Source organism: Electrophorus electricus, chromosome 5 (assembly GCF_013358815.1).
Source record: "Electrophorus electricus isolate fEleEle1 chromosome 5, fEleEle1.pri, whole genome shotgun sequence".
In the NCBI taxonomy this organism is placed as follows: domain Eukaryota; kingdom Metazoa; phylum Chordata; class Actinopteri; order Gymnotiformes; family Gymnotidae; genus Electrophorus; species Electrophorus electricus.
Genome location: NC_049539.1, coordinates 15,747,137 through 15,771,275, shown reverse-complemented (window position 1 = coordinate 15,771,275; position 24,139 = coordinate 15,747,137). Strand labels below are relative to the sequence as shown.

Below are 24,139 nucleotides of genomic sequence, written 5' to 3'. Positions count from 1 at the left end.
TCTGCAAACAGCAATGCCAGCATTACAACAATATTCAATCATGGGGTGTGGGTCTGAGAGATGGCTTTACATAATACTCCAGGAAGATTGTTTCACATAATCAGTGGTTGTTTAGGCTAAATGTAAGGTGTGTTCTCAAATTGTGTTGTCGTTTATTGTATTTCATTTAATTTAAACTTTTGTGTAAGAGAAAGGATTTTTGTGTAAGGGATTTCAGATGAAAGGGTTATATGACATTCAACTTGTTATTGCTGTTGGTAATATAATTAGCATTTGCATAAACACCCGTGCGTTACAAAGTATGTTTAATATGTGTGCCAGCTAATTAATTTTTACTCTGACTACGCTGTGGTGTCTATAAGTTATTTGTGTAATGGTTAATGTAAGTGATCAAAGTCACTCCGAAGGCTAATTAGCACCATGAAACGTTCTTATTATTTGGTGTATTGGTCAGCTTCCGGGGACTTCAGCGTTTGGCAGATGACATCAGCTACATTATGGACCAAGCACGCGCGCGCACTGGTCCCTCCTGCGCACCTCTCGCGTCTCCCCATCCTCACCACCGCGACACGCAGTCGGCTGGTATAAAAGCCCGACCACTCCCGCTGTTTGACTACTGTCACCAGCTCACGTCAGGTTACCGACAGGGCGAGTGTGCGAGCAGTTGTGTGAATGTGAGTTTCTGGGAGAATGGCGACGCTCGTGGCATCGGTAGACGCCACAGAATCGTTCTGCGGTGCCAACAGCACCAGAACCGGGAGCATGACCTCGCCCACGGCGTCCGCGCGTCACTTCGACGACGGCAAATTTTACCTGTTAGTGGTCGTTGGGGAGTTGGTTACAGTCGAACACCTCAAGTGTGCCATTGCGGACATAGAAAAAGGTAAGGCTGGTCAGTTTTTCACGTGTTTTCTGCTTTAGACATGATACATTGCAAGAGTTCAACGTGTAAAAGAATCACTTGTAATTCGTTTACGCACATAACTAGGACTATTTTTGGACTTTGACATCAGATGGGCACAGACTTATTGATCGATGAAATGTCTTTCCACTGCAAGCTAACCTTGATCTAACAGTTTGCGGTCAGACAATTTTATCTTTAATTTGGCAATTTAAGCATATAATACACATAGGCAAAATAAGCTTTCCATTGAGCATTATTCACTATGATTTATTTTCATTTTTAAGTGTCAGTTAATGTAAATCCGTACGCCGCCCCTCCCTAATTCAAATCAGCGAGACTGTTGCACCTCTTGTTAAGCTGATGTTATCACGCCACCCTTCGCAAATCATTTCCCGAATATTCATGAGCAAATTGTTTTTTTTTTGGCGTGATTTTCAGTAAATGATCCAGATGTGGCGTAGTGTTTTCAGCTGTACGTACGCTTGCGTTTCAGTGAATTACGATTATACAGCTTGCTTATAGATAGATAGATAGATAGATAGATAGATAGATAGATAGATAGATAGATAGATAGATAGATAGACAGATAGACAGATAGACAGACAGACAGACAGACAGACAGACATATGGATAGGTAGATAGGTAGATAGATAATTTGTGAATTTGTATGTGTGTGTGTGGGTGGGTGTGTGTCTGTATGTGTGTGTGTGTAAGGATAGCAGCACCTCGCTTTTGCGTGCTCATGTTTTGGTTTACGAGCTCTTTGTTTCTGGGGCGGCCTTCTGCCCATCTCACATGTGAATCCATATTAGGCATCGCCCTCGGCAGTTTGTTTGTGCTACTGCACTAGACGGGCTATATGGTTGTTATGATATAAACCACAATTCACTATTTATCGAAATGAAAATTTCCCCAAATTCCAAAAGAAAAGACATCTTGTTTAACATCTTGAGTTCAGCGATGCATTTAAGTTTATCATTCTGTGTACAAGGCTGCACTGTCACTCCACATAACGGACCTCGGACGACTCGTGCCGTCCACGGCGCTCGTGTTGTTTCCTTTAATACCGGCACGTAGGCGTGGCACGAGCCGCACTGCGGTCCCTACGGAAAGTCATAAGGGCCGTTATTCACGGAAAAAGGGCGTTTCAGTTTCTGATACTGACAACTCTAAACATCCATACTTGATTAAGCACGTGACAATGAACTAGCAAACTACAAACACAGATGAATAAAATGACTTTGCGCATAACGGTTGTATATTTGTCCTGGACAAAACTGCCCGATTTTAACTCTGCATTTATAACAAGGCGGTGATATTAATTACGGGCTGTTTTCTATGTCTTTCTTCATGGTCGCAACCTTTTAATGAGCTGAAATTCTAATTCTCATGATTTTATCCATATTTTCTGTTTTCCCGTTCAGTTTTATTGAAACAGTTTGGTTTCTTGGTAATGCATAAAAGGTTAACATAGAAAATGTTAGAAAACATTTAGCATGAAGTGCAAAATTTTGCATCATTGGCACATCAGAAAACGCTGTGTCTCTCTCTCTGTGTGTGTGTGTGTGTGTGTGTGTGTGTGTGTGTGTGTGTGTGTCTGTGTGTCTGTGTCAGGAAAGGGACAGTATTTAAGCTTTGTAATTGGGTGGGGCTTTTAGGTCATATTATTAAGATGACTAATGACTATAATGACTATAATAATTAATCATCATCATGAGAAACATGAAGCAAGTAAACGATTATAGGTAATATTTTATATGTTTTATGAAGATTACATTATTTTGCTTTTTATATTAGACTCTATCAAAATAGAATGTAACAGCAATTATAAATATTACCAAGAAAATCACAGATATTTTTAAAATGTCTATTTGTTTTTGAATATAGTGCTCAGTGATTGTTTAAAATGAAATAGGCCAGGTTGTATTTCTTTCATATGAAATGACATTAAGATTAAACTAAGTCATCAAAATTAATTTAGTCGCTTAGCTCATAGTGTCAAATATCTGAAACCCATCCCTCATTAAACAGAGGTACAAAAGTTCAGTAACTGATAAGAGAGGGGGTACATTTCTGCCTTCTTTTTCTTATTTGCTTTTCTGACTTGCAGGAATTCGTACATGGGATACAAACCTCATTGACTGCAACTTGGACCAGGAGCTGAAGCTTTTCGTTTCTCGGCATTCAGCCAGGTTTTCTGCCGAAGTGCGAGGTAAGCTTAATATGAGTATCACTTAGCTAGCTCATACAAGCTATCAGGGCAATTTATGAAGATAAATTGAAATATTTAAAATCTAAAGTTGAAACTACAGTTGTTGTTTAAACAATAACTATATGTAGATCTATCATCATAAATCTATTATGTGGGTCCTCTGAGTTGAAAAGGGTTGAATTGTGAAGTTTAAAGAGGTATTAAGGTACTTTGTTGTTTTGTAATGCAAATCTGACATTAAAACAGAACACACCCTTTCTTCCACCCTCATGGTTCTTATGAATTATGAATTAAAAACTTGAAGGTCATGGAACCAAAAGACAATTTAGAACAGTCTATGATCCACCTGGATTTTACCATTGTCAAGGACTATAAAAGCTGTTGAAAAAGATTATACACATTCCCATTGCCACTCATTTATCAAGAGATTCCATTGTTAATCCTTCTGGGAAAACAAAATGTTCATTTATACAAATCTGTTTGCTTTCTCTCTTTAGTTCGACAGTATTTTGCAGAAGTGTTGTACCAGTTGAAATTATTATTCTATTTTTAAACATGTAATGTATATTTGGTGCTGTATGAAGTTTTCTAGCCAAAAGATGTTGCTATAATTTTGCAGGATAAAAAGGGGGTTTGGAGTTTGAATTAGTTGTTTTTGAAAAGCATAATGTTATGTGGATTGAATGCATTTTTGATGTTGAGTTAAATAATCCTTCAGGCAACATTTTATATGTCATTGTCATGTAGTATTATTATTATGAAACACTGTATTCCTATTTTTATTTGTTGGTCACTTCTGGTTGATGACTGTCCTAATGACTTAGCCTGACATACCGGCATATGCATAGAGCTGTGAATATGATAAAGGGTAAAGGAAAGTTAAAAGGCTGCATCCCAGGCTGGATAAAAATATTTTTCTTTACTCTTCATTTTTGCCATAAGAGGTGTAGGCTTTAGATTCATAAGTGCTATAGCAAGTGCTTTAAATGAATATATTACGTAAGGCAGATAGAGCTGATTTAGAGCGGCTTGCCTGGAGCTGCGTCTGACCCTGCCCAGTGATTATGTCTCTGTTTCCTTGCCGGTCCCCTCCCCTCCCTGCTCCCCTTCCCTGGCTGTCTTACAGCACTACCATGGATGTGCCCCCAGATAATCAGCTAAAAAAGTCCCTACTGGGTTTTGTCAGTAGCTCAACCTGAGGTTGCTTGGTTACACCCAACAATAATGCATAGGTCTTACAAATGAGAGAGATGTTTTTCTACATTTGTGGATTTGTGGATTTTCTGTCTATTAGTTTATTTCCCACCAACCTCATCTGCCTTTGCCTGTCTACATCATGCCTTAATTAAAATAAGTTTGATTCTAGTAAAAAAGCGAGTGTTTCTTTGAAACTTTAAATTAAAGAGTTTGAAATCATTTTGAAACAAAATTTGTTGAAAATAGTTACATTACATAGATTGTACAAGGCCTGAATGGAAGTTAACTGTTTGGACACCTTCAGAATATCCAGATTAATAACATTTGTCATTTCCTTTGGCAAGGCATTTTAATAGTAATGGACAATGCATTAATGACACATCTGTTTGCATTGCCAGTTGCTGCTATGGCAGCAATGAAATAAGGAAACTCAGAAACTTACCTACAGTCTTTGAACTATCAGGGAGTTTTTCCTCACCACTTTCACCTTTGGCTTGCTTTATTGCCACTTGGACCAGACATACATAAAGCTGCTTTGTGACAACAGCTATTGTAAAAATAGCTATAAATAAACTCTGCATTACTTTGCTTTACCGTTCCTAGGATTGCACTCTTCTGAACTGAGATTAATGTCATTTCCATTGGAGCCACTTTGCCATCTTAGCGGTCACAGCCCAAGTGCCCCTATCACCACTATGACAACCTTGGTGTTAGCCATCCAACATCTCTCTATTTCTTCTTTAGTCCCTGGTATTTTTCCAGTTTTTCATCTAAGGGAATGCCACTGTTATCTGTTATCACAACTGTTTTCTGCATATTGTCTGCTATCAAAATGTTTGGTTGGTTTGCCACTAGTTGTTTATCTGTCTGGATCTGGAGGTCCCACAAACTCATAGCCTTGTTGTTCTCCACCACTCTCTGCAGTTCATCCCATTGAGGGTGTCCAGTCCATATGTCTTTCTTATGTTCCTGTATACGATTTCTGCTACTTGGTTCTCTCTCTCAATGTATGCTTTCCCTGCCAGCATCTTGCATCCTGCTACTAGGTGCCAGATTGTCTCAGAGGCACCTGCTTCAACTGACCTAGCACTTAGTGCTCCCATGATTAGTGCCTCTATATTGTCCTTCAGCACTGCCTTTGGTAGAAATGACTTATGTCAGCCACCTCTGCTATCTGTCAGTGTGCATTCATGGAGCGGTTAATAGTGTCATGATACTTCCTCTGTTTCCATGCTGACCATGTCCCACATCTGACTGAGGCACTGTCTCATCAGCTCATCCTTGGGGTCCATCTCTTGAACGTTTTCATGGATGTGTTGTGTCTCACAGTGGATCTTAACTTTGTAGGCCCATTAAGCAGTTTTTTTGCAGCTGGCTTATAGCCATTGGATGTTGGGTGGCATTCCCCATGCATTGTGAGGAGTATTATCTATCTATCTATCTATCTATCTATCTATCTATCTATCTATCTATCTATCTATCTATCTATCTATCTATCGATCTATCGATCTATCTATCGATCTATCTATCTATCTATCTATCTATCACATACCGAGCAGTCATAACATTAAAAGCATCTGCCTAATATTGTCTAGGTATACCATTTAAATGACTCTGACCTATCGAAACATGGATGTCAGAAGACTTTTGCTGGTGTCCTGTAGTACCTGCCACCAAGACAATAGCAGTGATCCTATAGTCCTGTACGTTGTTGTGAGGTGGGACCTCCATGGATCAGACTTACTTGATCAGACTAAGATCTTGGAAATTGGGGGGGGGGTGGGCAAGTCAACACTTTTTATCATGTTCCATGTTCCTCAACCCATTCTTGAATAATTTTTGCAGTGTGGCAAGGCACATTATCCTGCTGAAAGAGATCAATGCCATTATGCTACCGTTCTTTTCTCTTTTTTTAAAAGCAATTTGTGCTGCATTCATTCTTCTGTGGGATCATACTTGCCTTCACTCTACATGTTCATCAGTGAGCCTTGGGTATCCATGACCCTGTCACTGGTTCACTGGTTTTCCTTCATTAGACTATTTTTGGTTTGAACAAACCATTGAATACTGGGAACAACTCACAAAACCTGCTCTTATGGAGATGACCTGAACCTAGTCATCTAGTATTCTAGCCATCATAATTTGTCCCTTAAACAAATTTAGTTTCTTAACACAGAACCAATAAATGACAAAAACTATGTAGTTTTCAGTTTGAATAGCTAATAATAATTAATAATAATAATTAGTTTACATCTTGTATATTTAAGGCTTGAAAACCATCCCAATTATGTGAAGTTGGTTAGCTTTGGTAGAAGGTGATACATAGTAAATTGTAAAGGTTGAATGTCTGTCAGTTAAACAGATTGAACATTAAGCTGCTGTCAATGAAAGGTTTTGAATGTGATGTGAAATAGCAGTGGATATACAGGTACCAGCATTTAGTTGCTATTAACGTCCTTCCAGTGCTATGTGGGTTTACCGTACACTAAAGGCTCTTAGTTGACTTATTACCGCCACTCTCTCTTACGGATGGTGGCAGACCAAAGGCTGGGCAGTTGTTTACCAGTATCAGTAGATTTTAATTGTTCTTGATCAATGTAATAAAATCTTATTGATATTTAATATATAGTAGCTATAAAGAAGAATTTTTCATTGTGGACAATAATGCCTAAATTAATTAAATATTTGAATGATATTTACATTTGGCGGACCACTCTCAACTAGCAGTGACAGTGATGGATTTAAAATTCACAGCATCAGCATCACTGATGTCCCTGAAACACATGCACCAGCTCATCACTCACAAGCATACCATGAAGGTGTTAATGCTGTGTGTTAAGACTGCTCTGTCAACAAATAATTTCAAATCAGCATTGCTCTTGTGTACAGAAATTGAACAGCAATGAAGTGGGTAGAGGGTGACTGATGAACTGCATGTTTCAACAGATGGGCAGCAGGCTATGAACCACAGGCACCTAAAAGACAAGCTGACTGTAGGTTAGGTCCAAGATAGACATTTCAAACTTACACCTAACCTTTGGCATGGCTGGTGATTGTATTTATTAGTTCGAACGTTATAATTCCTGCAGTCCCATTAGACAATGCAAATTAGACCTCTTGCAAGTTGATGTATCTTCTCAGAGAACATAATAGATCTCTCACTTAGGAATCTTCTAAGAGAGCCTCATAGGTTGTGGAATGAAAAGATCCTTCCATAGGCTAGTACATCAAGCACATCCTTTAGTGCGCAGTCCATAGTACATCAAAGGCAGGTACAAAGCAAAATAAACAAAGCATTTATTGTTAGTCCTTTCAATCAAGTAATTATTTGAATTATGTGTCATGATCTGATCAGGTAGGTTTGTATGTTCTTTTGATATGTATCAAAGGAAAATTAAAAAGAGGTTTGTAGTGTTTCAAAGTGTTATTCAAAAATGTTTTCTTCATTATCTGGAGTGTTAGGCCAGTGTGAGGGAAGAAGGAGACTTATTAATTGGAGGAGGCTTATTGATGGATGAAGAGACATTTATTAGGAAGTGACAGTGCACATGCACACACACACACACACACACACACACACACACACACACACACACACACACACGCGCGCACATGCATACACACACACACACACACACACACACACACACACACACACAAACACACACACACATACATTCCCCTTGAGATATCCACAGCCACTCAGAAAGATGGAAAATTGAAGACAAAAAAGAATAATTAATGCTGAGGTGAATATGGAGCTGTCAGAGGCACAAGAACGCTGAACAAATGAAGGTTTAAAGACTGATTAGCAGGACAGAGCAAAGAATAAAATAGATGAAGAAAAGGAAACAATTAGGAAGACAAAAATGGGAGCAAAAACTGGGACACAGAAAACACACTAATAAGAAAAACCTCTCACAGGATCAGAAAGAATTCACAGGAGAGAGCAAAGAAGTCAGCTTTTGGAAACCACAGAGATGCAAGATTTTGCAAGTGTAAGGCTAACCGAAATAAATATACATAATATAAATAATATGCAAAAATAAAAGAGCCAGTACTATGAGAACAAAGAGAAGGCTGGAGGAACACAAAGTAAGGAACACAAAAGAGGTCAGCAAGGAAGCAATAAGCAAGAGGAACGGTAATATCCTGACATTTAAATTCTTCACAGCGTCTTTCTAGAAGCAGTCTCATATGACATGTGGATTGTATGTCATCATAATTATACAGTGCAGACTGAATCTTAAGACATGGGGTATGTTTTTGATGAGACCTAAAATGTTAGTCCATCCATTCAGCACCAATATGGGCCAGGAAGACGTCATCAATAAACATGAGCCAGAGTCAATACTGCTTAACAAGCACTGAGACATTGATTGAATGTGTATTGATGGTGAATCTGCTAGTTTGTCTCACAGAAATGTCCCTGATGGTTTTCTTCATTTCCTTTTTATGTCCTTAAATCAAAATCAGGATCAAAAGTAAATGAATAAAAATATATTTTGTTTTCACTTTTTGTATATTTACTCTGAATGTATGTTATGTTTAATCTTTTTGATTAAATGATAGAGAGACAAGATCAAGAGAATTCTATATATATATTCTAGAGTTCTGGTCTACATAACCTGGGCATGGTCTGCATTGCAAAGTCAATTTAATAGTCAGTGACAGCAGATCCATATCTCCTCATCTGTCAAAGAGTACAGAAAGCGCACTGCATTGCTTTTGACTAGGAGTACTTGTCAACAATAAAGTCTTGCACATCAATTCTGATTCTGCCTTTTCCCTGGAAAATCTGACTGCAAGTTTTTGCCTGTGAAATGGAGGGTCCTTCCCTCATTTGGAGGTTTTCTGCTACTGCAGCAGACGGAGGGTTACACTGAGAACCCCTTCATGCTAGAGTGGAACTCTGCTTGGTGGAGTTCCTTGCAGCATTGTCAGTGTAGGATGACAGATGTAGTTACAGAAGACAGGCAGTAAGTGAAGAGGAAGGAAGAACAGTTCGTGATTAAAACATTACCACCTCTGCTCCCTGAGGAACAGCAATGATATACACCCTGTGCAAAAGTGTTTCACAGTGTGCCATTGCTCTCTCCCTTCCCTGTTCCAGTCTTTCATTCTATCCGCTTCCCATCCTCGCTCCCTCAACCCCTCCCCCTCTCCCTCACTCCCTCAATCCCTCCTATCCTCCCTCCTGCTTCATGCAGATCCTCATATTGCAGCAGGCTTGTCCCAAAGGAACTCTCCCTTCAGCAGTGAATAATCAGACAGATTGAGAACAAGAAATCTCACTGGCACAGTTACACGATACCAGTTGGTCGGCATGTGAATTGATCATAGAAAACATAGCAACATTAAGAACAAAGCTTTCTTGTGGAGCTCCACATGGAAATAAATAGAAAAAGAAAAAAAAACACAGCATTGATTAGACAGATTCAGATGTCATCAAGCCTAAAACACTACCATTTTAATGTGGCTATGACCTGATGGTTTTACACTCAAGAACACTTGGCTATATAAGGTAGGGCAAAACAGCTACACATATCCAGACATATCCATATGTTGTATGTTTACTGTATGAAGGATCATTTTATTAGCAGGCCATCTTGAGCCATTATCCATATTCGTGAGACCTGTCCGTGCTGTGATGTCATTCTCTTCACAGGATGAATATTTGTGATTCAAATCAGGGGGGTTAACTGTAAAGACTAAGTTAAGCGATTTTGAGAACAGTGTATTGTTTAGAGTAGGTTATGGTTGTTATGGTAGGGTGGACAGAGGACAGTAGAAAGAAGCAGAGGGCTGAGAGTGGGGGAGGTGAAAAATAAATCTTCATGATTAGTGTTGACTCCAAAGGTGTGTAATGACAATATAATTAACTGCACTGTGTGAACGAGCCACCTGGACAGAGACCCACACCTGGTCCTGAAACAAGCAAAATTAAGCACCACACTTAGCATGCCTAATGCTGTACTTGATGCTTAATAATGTAGTTATAAATCTGTTACATATTTCTCATAAATATTTCTAAACTATGAGGCAAATTAGCTAATCTAGCATTTGAGTGCTGCCTGCTGTCCGATATGGCTACTGTGATTTCTCATCGGCTTCTTTCACCTTCTCTCCTCTATGGCCATGCAGCTCTTTAGCCTGCAGCAGGTTCATGCACCTCTGTTCATGAACATGTGGGTGTTGGCCTTGTTCCTAGAAAAAAAAAAAAAAAAACAACAAAACAAAACAAAGTGGCTCATTCCATGAAGAAGTTGCTGTGAACCTGGTAGTTCTGGTGGCACATAACATTCCTCCAGTGCTCATAAGCTGTGGCAATAACAGAAAGGGTGGGCTCCTGCCATCGACTAATATTTATGTAGCTTGTCAGGCCTTCTATTACTGGGAAGTTTAATAAATTTCTAATAGGATGGATTTATCCACATGGGAATTTTGAAAGGGAATTTTTCATTACAGTTGTGATTTTGCTTTGTTCTGTCTGTGCAGTAATTGGGGCTTTGTTCTGACCAGGAAAAGGGGAAGGAGCTTAGGATTTAATATGTGGATTTAATAGTTTAATATGTGTTCCAAAGGAAGAAAGTAATAGAGAATAATGGTAGATAGGAATATGGCTTTACATCTGTGTACAAACATCACAAACAATTTTTTAAATATTTTTGTATTGTACAACATCTACATCATTAAGCTAATTTTATAACTTGCAATTCATAAGCTAATTGTAATGACCATATTCCTCAGAATCCTTATCTCAGTGCAAAATTTGTGAAATAGCACTATAACCTCTTTGCATAATTAACAACATTTATTCATGGGTGCAATATTCTCACTGAAACAAGATCCATTAAAGGAATGGAACAAAAATAGAGATTTGTTCTTGTTCTATACTGTACTTGGATATGTTCTGAGTAAATGACAAAGCACTTTTGGAAGTCGCTCTGGGTAAGAGCGTCTGCTAAATGCCGTAAATGTAAATGTAAATGTTTTATAATGTGTCCAAACCTACTAAGACTAATATACTAAGACTATACTAAGTATACTAAGATTCATGTCCATTACCCATGTATTATGTACAGGACAGAAGATTTTGCACCACAAAAGCAGTGTACTGGAGACTGTAGTGCTAATCAACCCTTCCGATGAGGCTGTTAGTACTGAGGTAACCTCTTTTTCTCCCCCTCCACCCCCACCCCTCACAGAAATGTGTTTTAATAAAAAACAACCTTTATTCATACATATCAGAAGTTACTACAACACAGGTCTGGATGTCTGTCGGTCATGCTCATTAATAGGGCCAAAAATCAAAGCAAACCAGTTGATTTTTAAAGGGGTTGGAAAAGACCACTGCACTGTTTACTGCATCAGTACCAACATTAAGGTGTTTCAGTTCAGTAGAGTGGCCAACAATACAATTCAAGCATTATTGGTGTAGCACATTATTGGTGTAGCTGTTTTCCATATATATTGTAGGACTAGCATTTAGGAAGAGTCAGAATATTGCTTTATACCAATAGCACAGCCTTAAACAAAGATCACACATAGCAAAAACAAGTAGATCAGTACTGAAGAAGATTGGGGGGTGGAGGGGTGGAGGTGGAGTGAGACAGTACTGAAACTAGAGGGGAAAACTTGCACACCAAAATCTTCAACAACACATTAAACATAAGTCATAGTTGTAATAGTTGTAATCCATTACCTCCACTGTTCCTATATACTATGTCAATCATACAAATTTAACTTTAGTATTTTTTATGTGTAAATACATAATGTTTCAGTAGTCTATTTGGTGTCCCCAATTTAGCTCTTACCCTAGTACAGCAGCTCTAAAAGGGAGCAAAACATAATGTAATTAAAGTTAACAAACCATTTTATTTCCACCCGTTATTATAAACATGAGCAGTGTTCTCCTTTAATAATATATTATTATATATAATATATAATAATAATAATAACTTTAGGCTGGATCCTGGCTAGCTGCCCAGAATATTCAATGGCAGTGAAGCAGAAATCATAGACAAAGGAAGATGTGCAGAGAGATACATCCATATATATATATATATATATATATATATATATATATATATATATATATATATATATATATATATATATATATATATTTATATATATTTTTATATATTTATATATTTATATATATATGTGTCCATAATGTACTTTATACAGATGAATTACATTTTCACTAGTTGCTCTTCTGCAAGTCTGCATAACAACTTTAATAGTTTAATTTATAATACAGCAGGATATATTACAACAAATGCCACAGTTGTGGGCTGGATTAGCCTAAATTTAATTTAATTTAATTCTCCTAATTTTTCATTTTTGTGCTTTTGAATGTCATAGTAGACTATTGCAACACTTGTATGCCTCAGATCATTCCAGCTATGCTCAAATTGCAGTGAAGAGGTATATGTAAAAAGAACTTTGAATCTGATTCCAGGTTCGCTTGTTGATTTCGGACTCAGCCCGCCACAAGCTGCTCATTCTGGCAGGACAGTGTTTTGAGAACACTGGTGAACTAATTCTCCAATCTGGTTCCTTCTCTTTTTTCAACTTCATTGACATTTTCACAGACCAGGAGGTGAGTACATGTAATAGGGCCATATTCTTTTTGTTAAGTTTAAAGTATTTTTATTTCTGCTATTTATGTGGACATAACATTCTTTCATTATAACATTCTTTCACATAATTCAATTATGTCTATTTTTTAAAGTTGTACCTCTTGCTCTATTGCTAAAACACAGTAAAAGACATGTCAGTCCTCCTTTGTCAATTAATTCTAAAATAACTATAACATAAGTTTTGCTTGTTTTTAGAAGATTAAAAAAGTAGTATTCCATGGCTGATCAACTTAAAAATTTAAAATCCATGTCCTGAATCCACTTTTCTAACTTTGTGATGCAGATTGGAGAACTTTTAAGCACCATACATCCTGCCAACAAAGCAAGCTTAACCCTTTTCTGTCCTGAACATGGTGACTGGAAGAATTCCAATCTTGACAAACACAGCCTACAGGATTTCATTAACATTAAACTAAATTCTCCAACAATACTTCCAGAAATGGAGGGCCTTTCAGAGTTCACAGAATACCTCTCAGAATCAGTGGAAGTCCCATCTCCCTTTGACATGCTTGAACCTCCCACCTCAGGTGGATTCCTAAAGTTATCTAAACCATGCTGCTACATTTTTCCTGGAGGCCGGGGTGATTCAGCACTGTTTGCTGTTAATGGCTTCAACATGCTTGTTAATGGTGGATCTGACAGGAAATCTTGTTTTTGGAAGTTGGTACGCCATCTAGATCGGGTAGATTCCATTCTTTTGACACACATTGGAGATGACAACCTTCCAGGGATCAACAGCATGCTGCAGCGAAAAATTGCTGAACAGGAGGAGGAGCAATCACAGGGATCCACAGCCAATAGTGACTGGATGAAGAACATGATCTCCCCAGATCTTGGGGTTGTTTTCCTTAACCTGCCTCAGACGCTTGAGAACCCAGAACCAAACTACAGAGTGCGGAGAAACATTGAGGAAGCAGCACTCACTCTGCAGTACCTTAACAAGCTGTCTTTAAAACCAGAACCCCTGCAAAGGAACATAGGGAATATAATTGAACCAGTAATACTTTTCCAAAAAATGGGTGTTGGAAAGCTTGAAATGTATGTTCTCAATCCAGCTAAGAATAGCAAGGAGCTGCAATACTTTATGAAGCAGTGGACTGGTAGTGAGAAGGACAAGGCTTCAATTCTATTACCAAATGGAAATGAATCAGATCTCCCAGTCTCATATTTGTCTTCAATCTCTTCACTGATTGTGTGGCATCCTTCTAACCCATCTGAGAAAATAGTGCGTGTTCTGTTCCCAGGTAATGCCACACAAAATAACATTCTTGAAGGCCTAGAAAAGCTAAAACATTTGGATTTTCTTAAGCATCCCATTGTCACAGAGAAAGAGCTGTCTTCAAATATGGCACCAGCACTCAAGCAAGCAAAGATGAAACACAAGACAGATAGCAAAGAGAGTCTGAAATCTATCTCAAAAACATCACCAATTAAAACCACCAGAAAGGAGTCCAAAGAAGAAGCTCCTGAAAAGACAAAAATTGATGCTGAAGTAACTCAGGTGGGACTGCAGAAAGTAGAGAAGAAAGAAAAAACACCTGTCAAACGAGCAAAGAATATGGAAAAAGAGATAAAACCTAAATCTGAACAAACACCAAAAATGGACACTCCAGAAAAAAAGAAAGTTGATATAAAATCAAGAGTTACCCCCAAAGAAAAAATTATTAAAAAGGAGGCAAAAAAAGTGAAGGATAAGAATGAAGATGATAAAAAGGAAGAAAAAAAAGATCACAAAGTAATATCCCAAAAAGAGGAAAAGGTCCAAAATGAGGAGAAGTTGAAGAAAGAGGGGGTTAAGAAGGAGGTCAAAAAGAGGGATATAAGGAAAAATTCCCCCTTGAAGGAGAGCAGGAAAGAAGAAAAGAAAGAGATTAAAAAGGATGAGAAAGATCTTAAAAGAGACTCAAAGAAAACTGCAAGTTTAAAAAAGAATATTTCTGGCATAGGTGAAGTGAAAAAACCTGCACCAAAACCAAAATTGGCTACACAAGGAAAGACACCAAGCAGCGCTGCAAGATTGAAAGAAAAGGGTAAAACCAAGACTGCTAAAAAAGATACTGGAAAATCTGTGGCAGCTTCTGCATCAGAAGCAGTTCCTGTGGAAGTAGCCACTATAGCCAGCAGCACAAATGCTCTAGAGGATGAAAGATCCCGTATGTCCTCCCCAGAAGACCTTACCAAGGAATTTGAGGCTCTAAAATCTGAGGAGATTGGTGAAGATGAAGAAAGCTTACCTCAGACCAAAACAGATGATGCTGAGCAAATATTAATTCAGCATGAAGAAATCACTATTTGCAAGGACTCTCCAGGAGCAGCAGAATCTTTGGATGAGGGAATAACAAGCACAGAAGCTGAAGAGGAATGTGGAGATACTCCAGAGGATCTAGAGCCTAAACAAAAAATTAATGGCATCAGTAGTGAGAAATTTGAAGATGAGGGCACAGGACTTGAAGAGTCATCTGAGGCAGGAGATTATGAAGAAAAGGGAGATACAGAAAAACTAGACGAACAGGAACCAATAATGGATGATAAGTCTAAAACACAAGGACAAAGGGTGGAGGTAAAAACAGAGGTGGAACCTGAGGACAAATACACTGGGCCAGCAGAATACCAAAAACATTATGTAGAAAAACTTGACACAGAAACTGAAAGGATTAGTTTGGCTGTGACTACTACTCCAAGGCTCTCTGCTCCTGCCTCCCCAGCTTCTATTCATGATGAAACTCTGCCAGTAGGTTCAGAGAGTGAGGTGGCCTCAGATGATGAGAATCGAGATGAGCCTCCAGAGGAATACACTACATCTGGGCACACACAGTCTACAATTGAGATCTCAAGTGTACCGACTCCCATGGATGATATGTCAACTCCAAGAGATATTATGAGTGACGAGACTACAAATGACGAAACTGAGTCCCCCTCTCAAGACTTTGTCAAGTATGGGATTTCAGGGGACTATGATCGAAAGAAACTCCCACCACTCCAAGATGTTCCTGAATTAGATCATTCAAAGAGTGATGCAACAGAGGGTCATGATTATCATGCCTCAGCTTCTACAATTTCACCACCATCTTCCCTCGAAGAAGACAAATCTTGTAAGGCTTTTTACAGTAAACATAGTGATGGATTCTCTTTTGACTCAGAAAAGCTGACTGCTGCATCTGTGCACTTGCCCCTTGTGCGTTCACCCTCTGGAGACCAGAATGTAAATACTGACCTCATTCATACAGGTGTCTCATCACCAGTTGAGCTAGGAACTACACTTACCATGTCATCAAAAAGGGTCATGGACTCTTCAAATAGTCCAGATGATAAAACACTAGAGGGCACTTCTCCTCAGTCTTCAGGGCATACACCTTACTATCAGTCTCCAGTGGAGGAGAAGGCTGGGGCTATACTACATGAGGAAATCACTGACAATCAAGGTCCCATTATTATTGAAGTAACAAGTGACAAAGAGAATTCACCAAGGGAGGCCAGTCCTATTGATGAAGCTGTTCCCCTATCACCAGCAGGAAAGGTTCCATCCCCAGAATGTAAACCAGTGGTTTGTTGTAGTTCTTTCACAGGGAATGAAGGAAAAACACACTTTGATAGTCAGTTTTCAAGTCAGATCACACATGCTGATAAAAAGTCAGCAAGCGGTGACAGCTCCTCTATTTCATACTCACTGCCACAAACGAAACTAGAGTCTTCCTCTGATACAATTCCTTTAACAACTTTCAAAGAGGAAAGTAAAATGTCCATATCTGAGGGAACCACATCTGATAAGTCAGGCTCTCCAGTTGATGAGGTTGTTGCTGAAGATACATTCTCTCATATTGCCTCAGCCTCAACTGCATCACTTGCAACAAGTTCTTTGCCTGAACCCACAACAGACGATGTCTCCCCATCATTGCATGCAGAAGTGGGCTCCCCGCACTCCACAGAGGTAGATGACTCCCTGTCTGTGTCTGTTGTGCAGACTCCAACTACAATGCAAGAAGCAGAAGTTTCCCCATCAAAGGAAGAAAGCCCTCGGCCAATGTCAATCTCTCCGGATGTTTCACCCAAAACAGCTAAATCAAGGACACCTCAGCAGGTCCTACAGTCTCCTGAACATTCCACATTGTCAGTGGGGTTTGGGCAGGAATCCCCAGATCACTCTTTTGCATTAGACTTCAGTAAGCAATCACCAGAGTACCCAGCTACAGGAAGGGCCCTGTGTACAGTAACTGAAAATGGACCAACAGAGATTGACTACAGCCCCACAGATGGAGCTGATTTCAGATCAGGAGAACAACACAAACCAGGAGGCAACAGTGAGATACCCATGTTTTTCAAAGAGTCTGATGGCAGTCAAGCTGCCTCTGGTTCTCCATCAGATGCTTCTCAGTCCACCCCATCTGTTACAACACCCCCCCAAATTGGTGGTATCCGTGAAATGTCTCCAAATGCAGGTACTTGTTCAGAATCTGTCACACCAAAAATATTTTCTCGTAATCAGTCGCCCGTGTCCTCTGACTCTTCTTTAGTTCTGGGAGGTCCAAGCACCTCAGATGGACTGAACAAAGGAAAAGCAAGTCCAACCTTATTTTGTAACGAGGGTATTTTTAAGACAGAGGACAGCAGACCAGATTACATCACCCCTCCAAAAGCTGCTTCCCCCTCATCTTCTACAGAGGCATCTTGTTTCCCACAGGAGACTGATGTACATGAAGGAGGGACAGTTCCAATTACTTCTAAATCATCCATCAGTCCAAAAATGCCATCTCCACCCACTCTATCCCCTAACTGGCCAGAGCCACAATTTTCTAGCAGCTCTTCACATGCTGAAGAAGTAGCACAGAAGATTACTGGCAGCTCTAGAGATCCAGACATCCCCCAAAAAAGTGTCTCTCCCCAGTCACGGTCCAATGTTGACTTATGTTTGGTAACCTCTTGTGAATATAGACATCCCAAGACAGAGCTCTCTCCATCATTCATAAACCCCAACCCTCTTGAGTATTTTATGAATGAGGAGAATCCACTGCAAGAGGAAAAGCCTCTAACTAAGTCTGGTGGAGGACCACCCCCAACTGGAGGAAAGCTACAGAGCAAGCAGTGTGAAGAAACTCCTCCAACCTCTGTTAGTGAATCTGCACCCACCCAAACAGATTCTGATGTTCCTCCAGGAACTGAAGAATGTCCTTCCATAACTGCAGATGCTAACATTGATTCAGAAGATGACTCAGAAACTCTACCCACAGACAGGACCCTTACATACCGACATGCAGACCCTCCTCCAGTTGCATCAAGAGACTCTGCTCCCGCCCCACCCTTTCCTGATGTTTGCATGGTGGATCCAGAGGCCCTCAAGGCTGAGAACAACAAACTAAAAGATTCTAAAAAGGAAGAGGGAGAGAAGCTGAAAAAGAAGAAAACTCTCAGCAAAACTAAGTCATCTTCACCAACTAGAAAGAATGGCCCAACTAAAACAAGTATGGTCAAGGAGTCAAAAGTGGCCTCTGTAAAGATTACTGAAGAAAAAGATGCAAAAAATGCAACTAATACTTCAGCATCAAGGGGTGTGAAAACTACAGGTAAGCCTTATTTTTGTCTTGTTATGTGTTAATAATTTCCAGCAAAGGCTGGGAAAATAAGTCCAGTATTAAGAGTTACAAAACATCTGAAGCATAAATAATAGAAGAATAAAGATGATAACATTGTGAATGAAACCACTGAATTGCTAGGGATATAAATTATACCTGCATTTGTACATCTACAGTAATGCAGCCTTAGGCTTGACAACAGTTTAGGGCTGACTGACTTGGGGTTTTAAACAGGTCATCCATGCTAAATATATAAATATTGTCAGAACATTACAAAATTACAATCAGATGTTTGATAGAAATATACTATTGCTATTAAACAAGTAGGTAACAAGCTTAGTATATTACTCTAAGCCTACTACAATAATAGAGATTATGACTGCTTAGTATCCCAGTTGAAGTATGTATCAGATGTGGCAGTAAAGAGACTTTTATGATATTGCAGACCCTGCCGTAGTAAAGGAAAGTGTAATCTAATTTTGTCACTTCCATTCCAGCTATATTCTACATTAACTTTAGTCTAATGTTTTTATACATTTGGAAATCTTTGCTTCTGTAGATTTTCCTTTATTTGTTTTTCAGGAGGCAGCAAGGCCAACAGTGGATTGTCAGTACCCAACTGCCCTCCAGTGTACATGGATCTAGTTTATATCCCTAATCATTGCAGTGCCAAAAATGTGGATGTAGAGTTCTTCACACGAATACGATCCTCATACTACGTGGTCAGTGGCAATGATCAGACAGCACAGGAGCCCAGTAAAGTAGTCCTAGATGCTCTGTTGGAGGGGAAGGCTCAATGGGAAAATAACATGCAGGTATCTGTTTTTAAAATATGTCAAGATAAAAATACCGTATTACAGTGTAAGGGCCTAATGCCAGCTTTAATGCCTTCAACGTACATTATTCTTGCCATGTAGCATGTTTTAATAATTGTCATTTTTGTCATAGACAATGTAGATCAGTATTTGTATATGAGCACCAATTCTCATAAATTTCTGTGTTCAAATTCTAGGTCACACTGATTCCAACCCACGATTCTGATGTTATGAGGGAGTGGTATCAGGAGACCCATGAGAAACAGCAGGACTTGAATATCATGGTTTTGGCTAGCAGCAGCACTGTGGTTATGCAAGATGAATCCTTTCCTGCATGCAAAATTGAGTTGTGAATTAAGGGTTTGTCAGTTAATCAGTTACTGAATCATTCTGTTGATAAACAATGATTGGCAACAACTTATAAACACATAAAATGACTGGACAAAACCAATTTTTTCAATAGGTGCGGTTATTAACGTGTGCGAGAAAGAAATTCACAGCTACAACTTCTGTGAAAGGAAGCATGTCTTACCCATTCAATAAAAATCTTTTGAAGTCACACTAACATTTAATATAATAAAAATAAATAACGTTTAATTTATTTAAAATAATGTCCAAGTTGATCGGGCAGACCAAACATACCATACATATCACCAAACATAGAAGCAAGCAAAAAAGGTGTGTACTTTTAAAATTTTCCCTTGAGAGTCCCTGATGATTTCAAAATCAACAACCTATATTTAAGTCATATAAAGGTCCATTACAGATTTGAACAACATCATCTACTTCAAGACTTAAGTAGAAGAGTTCTAATTTAGATAGCTCAAAAAGGCTACGCATTTAAAATCAGTAAATGAAGTAAAACAACAAAAGTTACATTAGAATTAGTAAATACACCAAAGTATGGAGGGTTATTTAAAAATGCCTTAGAATGTTATCTGAATGTACAACACAAGTGATTTGCTTAATATGATGACTGTTAGCAGGTGTTTATACTATACAATCACAAATATAATGGTAAATACAGAATTCAGGATATTTAAAAAAATAAGAATTTAAGATTGATAAAAATTTTCTTGCAGCTTTGTGAAAGATTTGTGTAAAACCTGCATGAAAAGTGAATAGAATGCTTCCTAGCATTAATGTCAAATCTAAATCAATGCTGCTTACCAGCTGAAAAAAACATAGAAGAAAAAATACCTGATTCACAGTATACACTTCCCAAAGTCTTGCATTTTAGTAATGGGAATGAATTAAATAATGTCACATTTTCACTGTGGTTTAGAATTTTATCATTAGATTATAAATTGGTGGATTTATGAATTAACATCAGCAGTCCAAGACAAACCATTTGCAAGGATGGCGCAATATATATTTTTTGTAATCTCTGAAATATCCATATTGCTAATCATAACCAGTTTTTGCTTGAAAATATAAAGTGTCTTTTAACACTCTCAAACTTTTAGAGCACCCAAGATTATTGTCAGTTTGCACTATTTATTATTTGCACTTCAGGGTGTGTGGAATTATCCTTTTTATGAAGTATATTTGTTTTCTTTCCATGCAATTATTAGTTACATATTAATTTATGGGATAGTTGACGTTCCACTGTAGTTGCTACTAGAATTATATTCTAGGAACATGCAGACTTTTTTAATTAAGTGCTCAGAGCTGTGCCAAAGTTCAAGGTGTTTCTTATTTTGCGCTGGGAAAGATGGAAAGAGACATAAAGCATAATTTGAATGTGTTATGTGTATAAAGTTCTTCTGTATGCATTGTTTCATATTTTTTCATATTTATTTTGTGTTATTTTATTTTTTACTTAGCACTATAGCCAGACATTGGTTGAATGTGGTGAATCAAAATGTGATAACTGACATTGAAGTTTAGTTTTTTATGTTCCACACTGAAACTCAAAGAAGTACAATGGGTTCCTACACTTAATGAGTTTTTGGTTTTTTTGGGGGGTTTTTTTGTTTGTTTTTAAGTTAAACTGTGTTATAGATAAAGATGCACAACAGGGTGAGTTATATTTGCATGTGTAAAGTAATATACTAAAAAATCTTTGCTTTTTTAATAAGAAGTCAACTTACTTTTAACTGTCAACAAATCATGAGAGTGCTACACTTTTACAAAGTATATAAACCAAGAGTTTATGTCAGAATTTTCATCATTTCCAATGTACCGTGGTTTTACTGAATGGAAATTAATTGGAGACTAAGGACAGTTACCAATCTCACTGATTATCCTGTTAATGATGCTGTGAGCATCCTTAAAATGTTACAAAACAGAATCTAGTGTCTATTCCCAAACAAGCCTTGTCAGATTGTATGGTTAAATTATGTTTTATTGCTGGAGATGTGTGTTGCAAAGTTACTGCAGAACTGGATCGAATTTCATTACATCTAGTAATCACTGCTTTCCTCACATTTTATGAAGTATTACATTTTCTGTTTGGAGTCAGAATACACTGAGAAACTCTAAAGCCATGCATCACTGTTAAATCACATTACACAATATGTCTTTAACAATGGTCTCTGGTTCAGATTAGGCAATCAAGAATACCATAAATTCCTGCCATGTCATGATGGTCAAGAGACTGACAACACTACATATCACCGTTCATTTCCTTATTGCTAGTTTTTGCGCAAGTTCATAGGTCATCAGGGGAGGATGGTCAAGAACAATCATGGCTATCAAGGAACATGTTGTAGGAGTTGACAAACTAGGCAGGGAAGTACCAGAAAATTCTGACATACTAGACATTTTGTCAGGGTGTTGTGGGACATCCCAGATGCCACATCACTGTTTTTCAATTAAGTCATGCTACAAGTCTCATTCCTGACTGAATTTGTATAGTCTGATCCCGGCATAACACAGATTGCCTAAGTACTTTCATTTACTTTATGTAAGGACAGTCTTGGCTTAATCTTGTGTCAGATAATCTTAGCTGTTCATCTGAGTGAAATCTGCCTGGCATCAGAGCAAATCAGATTATGACTATAAGGGCAAATCAAGACACAATAAAGCTTTCAATAACTGACTACATGTTTGGATATAGACAACCAATCAAAATATGAAAAATCAACTGTGAACTAGATGAGCTTGTGATCGATGCCTCTAATGCTTTTCTTCTGTGAAACAGTGAAAATGCACTAGTTACTTTACAGCTCATCTTGAAAACAAATCAAGCTTCAGATAAAAAGATGTCTTGATTTCCATGACAACCACAGATGTAGAGTAACAGGTACCTTTAACCACATGCATGACTAACATTGTTTTTCCAGTTTAGATCAACTGAAATTACTTCAACAGTCAACAGCTTATCTGGATCATAACACACACAAATGCTCTGTCATCTGTGCCCTTACTCTTTGACTATCTCACTCTTTCTCTCTCTCTGACACACACACACACACACATATGTGCAGAGTTCTGTCTTTTTCCAACACTTCCCTTAATCTTTTTCTCTCCCAACAACCTCCCACTATTACGATCCCTCCCCCATCCCTGCTCAGGCCTGCGAGTGATAGTATGAGTATGTCTGCAGCTTTGTTTGAAATATATACCTTGTGAACTTGCATCTTGCCTCTTTACATTCCCAAACCCATATCTAATGTAGAAAATAGAATCAAGTGGAAGTATTACCTTGTGCTTTTTCTGATGTTTGTGTGCAATTTCCCCTTCTGCTCACTCTAAGGCAACTGATGTAAAGGGAGCCACTATTAAAAAAAAATAAAACTTGAAAACAAGCCACAATAAATGAACTGCGGAAATTATTTTTTGTGTTTATTTATATTATTAATATATGAGTAGACATAAATATTTGTTAGAAAACTGCTAAAGCATAAAATATTTATTCCTTTAATATTACTCAATAATATTTCCCAATATGAGTAAAGTCTTTTAGGTTTCACTTTTCTTGTATATAGGCTTTAGATTTTCCCTTTCCTTCCTTCTTTCTTAATTTGGAATTTTCATCTCACTGTTTTTGTTGATGTGTGTGTGTGTGTGTGTGTGTGTGTGTGTGTGTGCAGAGGTCAGCAGACATCTAATTAACTATGAAAAGAGCCAGAGCTCCAGGGATGTTTTCTGATTTGTGTCTCAGAGACTAGAGCAGTCACTGACAAACCCACAATGGAAAGGTCTGGTATTCTAAATCATAAAAACAAGCCTATTTGATTTACTCATTATCAAATGGTGGCACACATGTAAAGACACAGCACACACATAATGTATGTAACACATTTCTTATGATTAATGTTCTAACAATATTAATCAGCTACATTTCTAGTAATTATAAGAAGAAATATAAAATCCTTTCAATACAGAATGCAAATATCTCATTGTTCCTGTTCAGCATTTTGAGTATAGCTATTTAACAACAGTTTGTAAACCTATGTTCTAAACAGCAAATGTTTAATAAATGTCCTGTTGGATAGGACAGGCACTCCATTGCTCTAAGGAATTTACCTTGGTGCACATCAAGCTGCTAACACCATTGAGTGGCCCATGCCAGAAAGGACATTAACTAATTATGACCTAGGAACTGCAGGCATTTTCCCCACCAGAAATAACATAATTTTCCTATCATTTAGCTGACACTTTTATCCAAAGCAAAGTTACTATTATGACTGAGTACAACTTAAACAATTGAGGGTTAAGGGCCTTGCTCAGGGGCCCAACAGCAGCAACTTGGTGGGGGGGGGGGGGGGGGGGGGGGGAGCTTGACCCAGCAACCTTCTGATTACAAGTTAACTACCTTAACCACTGAGCTACCTCTGTACAGATCAGTG

General features: G+C 38.2%; 1 protein-coding gene across 1 annotated transcript; it reads left to right on the top strand.

Moving 5' to 3' along the window:
- The first annotated feature begins 577 nt into the window (after window positions 1-577).
- On the top strand, window positions 578-23,122 carry map1b (microtubule-associated protein 1B). The gene is made up of 7 exons (XM_027007944.2): window positions 578-883; window positions 3,015-3,116; window positions 11,399-11,481; window positions 12,781-12,921; window positions 13,245-18,519; window positions 19,111-19,343; window positions 19,541-23,122. The coding sequence occupies exons 1-7, from the start codon at window positions 691-693 to the stop codon at window positions 19,694-19,696; spliced, it is 6,183 nt and encodes a 2,060-aa protein (XP_026863745.2). The 5' UTR covers window positions 578-690; the 3' UTR covers window positions 19,697-23,122.
- The last annotated feature ends 1,017 nt before the right edge of the window (window positions 23,123-24,139 follow it).